Consider the following 9,472-nt stretch of genomic DNA (forward strand, 5'->3'; position numbering starts at 1 on the left):
ATCGGACCTATTATCAAGTTAGAGTATCAACTTTTGAACGAACTGCGCCCAGTAGTTTCCCAGCAATAAGCTGTTAAGTCGAGACAGACAGACAGACAGACAGACAATTAAAGTCTGCTGAGCCCTAGTACTAGCGTACTCGGAGATAATTATTAAGTATGCCCTGAGCTAGCCAAAACACTTCTACCAAGACGGTGCTGACTGGTCTCAGTGGTCTCGGGCATTCAACAACAAGTCGCGTAAGGCGAAACTACATTTAGACAAGCTGTGGAACTCACAGAATGAAACTGAACGCACTGCATTTTTTCACAATGACCGTAGTCCGCCGCTCGTGCAAAACGCAATAAAACTGACGAGACTGTTTAGCGCAGTAGTGGTTTCGCTGTGCTGCATAGCACGCTTTTCTGTACCTTTCTTCGTTTTAACTTTCTGAGCGTGTTTTTAATCCAAACCTAAAACCTAACAAGTCGCGTAAGGCGAAAATACAATATTTAGTCAAGTAGCTGTCGAACTCACAGAAGGGAAACTGAACGCAATGCAACGCAGCAAGACCGTAGCATCGTCAGTCCACCGCGCACGGCAAAGGCAGTGAAATTGACAAGAAGAGCGGGGTAGTACTTGCGCTGAGAAGGATAGCACGCTTTTCTGTACCTCTCTTCGTTTTAAATTTCTGAGCGTGTTTTTAATCCAAACATATCATATCTATATGTTTTTGGAATCAGGAACCGACAAGGAATAAGATGAAAGTGTTTTTAAATTGATTTCGAAAAAAAAATTTTGATCATAATTTTTATATATTTAATTTTCAGAGCTTGTTTTTAATCCGAATATAACATATTTATATGTTTTTGGAATCAGCAAATGATGGAGAATAAGATAAACGTAAATTTGGATCGTTTTATAAATTTTTATTTTTTTTTACAATTTTCAGATTTTTAATGACCAAAGTCATTAATTAATTTTTAAGCCACCAAGCTGAAATGCAATACCGAAGTCCGGGCTTCGTCGAAGATTACTTGACCAAAATTTCAACCAATTTGGTTGAAAAATGAGGGCGTGACAGTGCCGCCTCAACTTTCACGAAAAGCCGGATATGACGTCATCAAAGACATTTATCAAAAAAATGAAAAAAACGTTCGGGGATTTCATACCCAGGAACTCTCATGTCAAATTTCATAAAGATCGGTTCAGTAGTTTAGTCTGAATCGCTCTACACACACACACACACACACACACACACACACACACACACACACACACACACACACACACACACACACGCACATACACCACGACCCTCGTTTCGATTCCCCCTCGATGTTAAAATATTTAGTCAAAACTTGACTAAATATAAAAAGGAAAGAAACGTTCGGGGATATCATACCCAGGAACTCTCATGTCAAATTTCATAAAGATCGGTCCAGTAGTTTGGTCTGAATCGCTCTACACGCTAGCACACACGCACGCACGCACGCACATACACCACGACCCTCGTTTCGATTCCCCCTCGATGTTAAAATATTTAGTCAGAACTTGACTAAATATAACAAGTCACGTAAGGCGAAAATACAATATTTAGTCAAGTAGCTGTCGAACTCACAGAATGAAACTGAACGCAATGCAACGCAGCAAGACCGTATACTCGTAGTCCACCGCTCACGGCATAGGCAGTGAAATTGACAAGAAGAGCGGGGTAGTAGTTGCGCTCAGAAGGATAGCACGCTTTTCTGTACCTCTCTTTGTTTTAACTTTCTGAGCGTGTTTTTAATCCAAGCATATCATATCTATATGTTTTTGGAATCAGGAACCGACAAGGAATAAGATGAAAGTGTTTTTAAATTGATTTGGACACTTTAATTTTGATAATAATTTTTATATATTTAATTTTCAGAGCTTGTTTTTAATCCGAATATAACATATTTATATGGTTTGGGAATCAGCAAATGATGGAGAATAAGATAAACGTAAATTTGGATCGTTTTCTAAATTTTTATTTTTTTTTACAATTTTCAGATTTTTAATGACCAAAGTCATTAATTAATTTTTAAGCCACCAAGCTGAAATGCAATACCGAAGTCCGAGCTTCGTCGAAGATTACTTGACCAAAATTTGAACCAATTTGGTTGAAAAATGAGGGCGTGACAGTGCCGCCTCAACTTTCACGAAAAGCCGGATATGACGTCATCAAAGACATTTATCAAAAAAATGAAAAAAACGTTCGGGGATTTCATACCCAGGAACTCTCATGTTAAATTTCATAAAGATCGGTCCAGTAGTTTAGTCTGAATCGCTCTACACACACACACACACACACACACACACACACACACACACACACACGCACAGACAGACAGACACACATACACCACGACCCTCGTTTCGATTCCCCCTCGATGTTAAAATATTTAGTCAAAACTTGACTAAATATAAAAACGAAAACAAATACGGAAAGTAATAATCAATGATTGTGTTCGTTATTTGGTCGAAGCCTGCCGTGTCTCACGGTACTCGTGTGTGTGTGTGTGTGTGTGTAAGTGTGACTGTGTGTTTGTGTGTGTGTGTGTGAATGTGTGTTTGTGTGTGTGTGTGTGTGTGTAGTGTAGTGTACGTTCGTACTCGTGTATGTGTGTGTGTGTGTGTGTGTGTGTGTGTGTGTGTGTGTGTGTGTGTGTGTGTGTGTGTGTGTGTGTGTGTGTGTGTGTATGTGTGACTGTGTGTTTGTGTGTGTGTGTGAATGTGTGTTTGTGTGTGTGTGTGTGTGTGTCCTGGTGTCAACATGTCACTTTGCTTTTGCGCTGTGGTCATGCGTGCACTGGAGACCAACAATTATTGATTAAACCGGTCTATAAAACCAAAACGGAAGTAATAATACCTCGAAAATTACTGGTAACACACACACACACAATTCTCTTAAAAAGAAGAAGAAAAAAAGAAAACAACAACAACAACAACAGCAACAACAAGAACAACAACAGCAACAACAAAACCAACAACAACAACAACAACAGCAACAACAAAACCAACAACAACAACAACAACAACAACAACAACAACAACAACAACAACAACAAAACCAACAACAACAACAACAGCAACAACAAAACCAACAACAACAACAACAACAACAACAAAACCAACAACAACAAAACAGCAGCACCAAAATAGATCCAAGAAGAACAACAAAATCAGCCATCAAATACGTATAACTATCCCCATTACCACCGTCACGACACAAACACAACCGTTCTTCTGCTCGTCACAAGAACAAGCAATCCGATTTGTGTCCGTTCCTCGCCGCACGCCACCGTCGTTACCATGGAAACCGATTTGTTTTTCCCAGATACTTTGTGTCGTCACTGGCAGCGCTTCTGCTTTTTTGCGAGAACAGCGCTATTTTGTGTCTGTGCTTGTTGACTGGCGAATCTGCGTTGACATTTCTGCTGTCAGGACTGCACGCATGCAGGTCAGTTTTAATTACGACAAATGTTTTCTGTGTGTGTGTTGGTTATTTGTTAGATTAATTAGTTTTCAATCAATCAATCAATCAATGAGTCTTATATCGCGCATATTCCGTGGGTACAGTTCTAGGCGCTCTGCAGTGATGCCGTGTGAGATGAAATTTTATACGGCCAGTAGATTGCAGCCATTTCGGCGCATATTTACCTTTCACGGCCTATTATTGCAAGTCACACGGGTATAGGTAGACAATTATTAACTGTGCCTAAGCAATTTTGCCAGGAAAGACCCTTTTGTCAATCGTGGGATCTTTAACGTGCACACCCAATGTAGTGTACACGGGGGGAGGTTCGGGAAACCTCCATATGTTTACATCCTGACTTGCTTGATTTTTAAACCCCTCTGAAGTCTCTGTGTAGCAGGGTTTCATATGAAGTAAAGTGACAATTTTCATGTGTAAAACAATCGATCTTGCCTTTTCCTTAAAGCCGTTTTCCATCGGTTTATGCTTTGGTTAAGGGGGAAAATTTGGTCATTCTAAATAACAAAAAGTGGATGCTATTCATTCAGTTGAAAAAGAGAGGGTATTTTACCCTAGCTAAGTTTTTAGATATTATCGACATTTTCATGTTCATCTTAATTTCAATGGGGATGGACATTTTTTTCTCCATACCTAAGTACCCGGTGTTTACTTTGAAACGAGAAGGTTATTCTATCCAAATCTATCCAAAATAACTGTTATTTTGTTAAGAAGGACGCTCAGCTGTGGAGAGAAAGAAAGAAAGAAGGAAAAAGGAAAAAAAACACACAAAAAAACAACGTAGGGTTTCATTCTTTTCATTTATTTTTCAGCTTGAAGCGGACTGCATGCAACTGAGGCACACACAAAAAAAATAATAATTAAAAAAAAAAAATGTTATTTTGTCGTGCATAAAGACACAAACCCTTTGCTGACGAGAAGTTTTGTTTATAAGCAATAAAACCTGATTTGTAGCAATTGTATCCTTATTATCATCTTCTTTGATGGTGAGTAAGCTTTATTACACCCCCGGTATAATAGGGGTGTGTATAGGATTCGGTCGATGTGTTTGTTTGTTTGTTTGTTTGTTTGTTTGTGTGTTTGTGTTCGCATATAGATCTCAAGAATGAACGGACCGATCGTCACCAAACTTAATGAACAGGTTCTATACATTCCTGAGACGGTCATTACAAAAATTGGGACCAGTCAAACACACGGTTGGGGAGTTATTGCTGGATTAAGATTCTACAAGGACTTATAGAGGGACAGATTAATGGTCAAAGGGAAATAACCTTCTCAGTTGGTGGCAGTGAGAATGGTTATTTCCCTTTGACCAACGGGGGTGTTTTTCCTACCTCGGAGGAATTTCTTGTTTTAATAGCCATCACAATGCACAAGTTATGCATGAACATATAAAATCCCATTTGAAATAAAATCGAAATTTCTGAAACAAAAAGCTTATCAAATAAAAAAAATTAATCAAAAACAATAATTATGATATACAGCATCAGTCCAAGCCATGATGTAGCATCTGAACCAAGGAAATCGCCTATCTACCAAGAAACAAGACAAGGCAAAACCACACACAAAGGAGCAGCCAATAAAAAGGACATGGATCGCAGAGGACTTCCAGGCATTGATGGTAAAAGAAAAATGGATGAATGGATGGATGGATGGATGGATGGATGGACGGACGTACGGATGGATAGATGGGTGGATGAATGGATGGATGGATGAATGAATGAATGGATAGATGGATGGATGGATAGATGGATGGATGGATGGATGGATTGAGGAGCTGACTGTCAGATTGGCGCACGGACGGAAGGACGGACGGACGGACGGACGGACGGACAGATGAATAGATAAATGGATATGATGGATGAATGAATTGGTGGATAGGTGAATAATGCTTTTTTAAATTCGACTATAGCATTGTTAAAGTGGTATTTTCAGTAGCGAACATGTAAGTCTAGTAACAGACTGAATAAAGGAGTGAGCGACTGCGTACTTGCTTTCAACGGCGCAATGGAATAACAGCATCATTTGCTCTGTGTGAATGATTCAAAACAAAGTGACGGTGAAAGTGACAAAAGTTAAATGTTTTCGGATTTTGGACACATTGTAATAGCAATTAATAAACTAGGAGACAAACAGTTGCTTCTTCATAACGAATAAACCAACCACCGGTGTTACCCAGCAGACCACACCCAATATGTCTTCCCCTTGTACATAGAATAATTATTCTAGCTGCATTTATGCAACGAAAATATCTTCATAACAGGGAGAGAAAAAACATATCGCAATATGCATTACAGCCGAAACCATTGCCATATCAAAACGCCAGTTGATTTCTTATCTCCGATCACGGCCATTTACCGCTGCTTTGATTTGAACGAGACAGCATCGCATCTGTGATGCCTGCCATCTTCCTCAGCCCTGGGGGAATAATCAATAACATACTCCGACTGTCTTCGCTGAACATTTATGTCGATGTGCCTTGCTGTAGGAGTCATATCATTAGTAAATACGCTGATGGCAGGTTTTGAAAATGCGCGCGTCTCTGAAATTACTTTAATTGCCTGCCAAGAGGTGACGGTTAAAATAATGTCAGAAAGTGGACACAAGAAGAGGTTTGTGTGTATTTCTCAACATCACAGTCTCGAATCGATGCACAAATCATGTCCTTTGAATTGGTTGACACACAGTGTTACCTGTGATAAGCATATTTAACGGTATTTTCTTAGAGATACTTGGCGTCCCTCACACACAAATATAAAACAAGTCGCGTAAGGCGAAAATACAACATTTAGTCAAGTAGCTGTCGAACTCACAGAATGAAACTGAACGCAATGCAACGCAGCAAGACCGTAGCATCGTCAGTCCACCGCTCACGGCAAAGGCAGTGACATTGACAAGAAGAGCGGGGTAGTAGTTGCGCTGAGAAGGATAGCACGCTTTTCTGTACCTCTCTTCGTTTTAACTTTCTGAGCGTGTTTTTAATCCAAACATATCATATCATATATGTTTTTGGAATCAGGAACCGACAAGGAATAAGATGAAAGTGTTTTTAAATTGATTTGGAAAATTTAATTTTGATAACAATTTTTATATATTTAATTTTCAGAGCTTGTTTTTAATCCAAATATAATATATGTATATGTTTTTGTAATCAGCAAATGATAAAGAATAAGATGAACGTAAATTTGGATCGTTTTATAAATGTTTTTTATTTTTACAATTTTCAGATTTTTAATGACCAAAGTCATTAATTAATTTTTAAGCCACCACGCTGAAATGCAATACCGAAGTCCGAGCTTCGTCGAACATTGCCCGACTAAATTTCAACCAGTTTGGTTGAAAAATGAGGGCGTGACAGTGCCGCCTCAACTTTCACGAAAAGCCGGATATGACGTCATCAAAGACATTTATCAAAAAAATGAAAAAAACGTCTGAGGATATCATACCCAGGAACTCTCATGTCAAATTTCATAAAGATCGGTCCAGTAGTTTGGTCTGAATCGCTCTACACGCACGCACACACACACACACACACATACACCACGACCCTCGTCTCGATTCCCCCCCCCCCCCCCCCCCACGATGTTAAAATATTTAGTCAAAACTTGACTAAATATAAAAAACCAGCATAAAGAGCATCCTTCCACCCTGGCATAATTATAATTTTATTATCTCTTCGTCCTTCTTCTTCGGCAGTCTTTGGCTCCAAAGCACGCGTGTCTTCCACGGGTTTGGTTTTACGTGCATTACTGTTTTTCTTCGCAAGTTTAGGCAGCCATACTACAATTTTTTTTTTTTTTTTTTTTTTTGGGGGGGGGTGAGGATGTAAGCTGTTTTGTGTGTGTGTGTGTGTGTTTTTCTTTCTGTATAATCCACCGAACTCTGACATGGAAAACAGAATCTTTTCCGTGCGTACATGTACATCAAAGGAGCTAGGCTGTACATTTTGGGTATTTGTTTATTACACCCCCGGTATAGGGGTGTGTATAGGATTCGGTCGATGTGTTTGTTTGTGTGTTTGTGTGTTTGTGTTCGCATATAGATCTCAAGAATGAACGGACCGATCGTCACCAAACTTGGTGAACAGGTTCTATACATTCCTGAGACGGTCCTTACAAAAATTGGGACCAGTCAAACACACGGTTAGGGAGTTATTGGTGGATTAAGATTCTACAAGGACTTATAGAGGGACATATTAATGGTCAAAGGGAAATAACCTTCTCAGTTGGTGGCAGTGAGAATGGTAAGGATGGGGGTGTTTTTCCTACCTCGGAGGAATTTCTTGTTTGGGAGGATGCTCTTAACCCCGTGTAAAGGCCTTGGCGCATCTATGGTTGACATGGGAAAGAATGTACATGTATTCTCAGCAGGGGCGGATCACATCATTTTTAAGCGGGGGGTTTCCAAATTTATTTTGGGAACAATTCGACGACTCGAAGCGTTTAGTATAGGGCGCGAAGCTTTCGAACCTCCTAGGGGTGTCCGGGGGCATGCCAACATTGCAGCACGACTATTAAGACTTATTCTGGATTATTTTACTCTGCGATTTTGCTAAATGAATCACTTTTGCAAGCAGACAATATCCTTTTCTCAAACTAAAGAATTGTCTTTTATATTTCATGGGAGAGTCTTTAGCATGTGCATTACGAAGAGTATACAGGAACAAAACTAAATTTCTGGTTTCTGCAATAAGGTGGGTTTCCTTGCGAGGGGTTGGATGGTTGGTTGGTTGGTTGGCTGGCTGGCTAATTACTTATTTGGCTCAGGTGTGCATGCCATGAGAGCCACTCCGCACTAGCGCCAAAAAGGATGTTAACCTGTTTTTAAATTCGGTTAGGGATAGGATTTAGGGGGTTGGGGGATCTGCGTGTGGGGGAAGGCTGGGGGTGTCACTCGGACGCTTCCTGTTCTTCAACCGCCCCCCTAACCCCACTAACTGACCTCCTTAGAAAAAGGAGGATAGGCTAGGATCCAATAATTCCTAGTATCAAAATTGTTAAATGTTGGGGTTGCGCTCTCTCGTTTCCGTTGCGATGACAACCTAAAAAGGTTCCTGCAATGTATCGATCCTGATTCTGATCCTGATCCTGATCCCGACGATCTTTAAATATTTGTCCCTATTCAAAAGAACATAAGATTCACCCCAGGCTCGCTGGCAACCAGCAACATGTCACGTTTACTCCATTCCAGAACTGTTCCGAGAGCAAGACCGCCTCGCGAAGAAGCTAAGCCAGGAGGAACTCAACGCTTTACGTCGCTACCTCCAGAAGGCAGTCCACACCGAATGCGAATCCGTCGTGGCGCGCATGCGCTTTCTCCAAGCTGCTCACGACGTCAACGAAAGTCAGTTTCAGCACGCGCTGGTCACGTTGCAGCGAGACTTGGAACGAAAGCACACGATCGCCGCCGAGTTCCGGAGAGAGTTCGGGAGTCTGGCCAAAGTGTTTCAAGCACGTGAACTACGGTACCAGGACAGACACGACACGCTGGTGAGAGAGGTGCAGAGATGCAGGGAGGCGGTGAAGGAAGCTGTGCAGGTAATAGCTCTTCGTCACGCTCATAAGATAATTGCCTATGTCATTTTTTAGTGTTTTGAGAAAAACGTTTTCGGTTTCTGAACAATCTGCCTATCTTATTTTAGCAATAAGTTGCAAACTGCCTATCTCGAGCGGTTTATAGCAAGAGTTAAAGAGCTGTCAGCAACGTTTTCAATTAGCACAACTGCATAACAACACAAACACGCTTTTGCACACCAAACAAGTCTTCCTGTATGAAAACAGCAGCCTCTGTTGAAAAGTGCCTAACTCAGAAACGAGAACAGCAGTTTTGCTGACGTAACCGTGACAATGGTTTCCGATGGTATGAGAGTGTGTACTCTCTAACACATGACATAATTATACCCTTCCAGTAGCTTGGACCCCGGGCTGTAGTCTCACAGCAGAAATACCTAACTCAGTGTTATGTATTGTTCTTATG

At 40.7% G+C, this 9,472-nt stretch overlaps 1 protein-coding gene and 1 long non-coding RNA gene across 2 annotated transcripts in view; one reads left to right on the top strand and one right to left on the bottom strand.

The window, feature by feature from the left end:
• Positions 1 to 9,472, bottom strand: part of LOC138976510 (uncharacterized) — a 445,777-nt gene that overhangs the window by 76,182 nt on the left and 360,123 nt on the right. The window lies entirely within an intron of this gene.
• Positions 4,843 to 9,472, top strand: part of LOC138977465 (uncharacterized) — a 34,139-nt gene continuing 29,509 nt past the window's right edge. The window contains exons 1-2 of the mRNA XM_070350331.1: positions 4,843 to 5,117; positions 8,687 to 9,033. Coding sequence (XP_070206432.1) covers positions 4,970 to 5,117; positions 8,687 to 9,033 — 495 coding nt within the window. The 5' untranslated portion in view covers positions 4,843 to 4,969. The remainder of the gene's footprint in view (positions 5,118 to 8,686; positions 9,034 to 9,472) is intronic.

This window comes from Littorina saxatilis, linkage group LG9 (genome assembly GCF_037325665.1).
Source record: "Littorina saxatilis isolate snail1 linkage group LG9, US_GU_Lsax_2.0, whole genome shotgun sequence".
NCBI classification, from domain to species: domain Eukaryota; kingdom Metazoa; phylum Mollusca; class Gastropoda; order Littorinimorpha; family Littorinidae; genus Littorina; species Littorina saxatilis.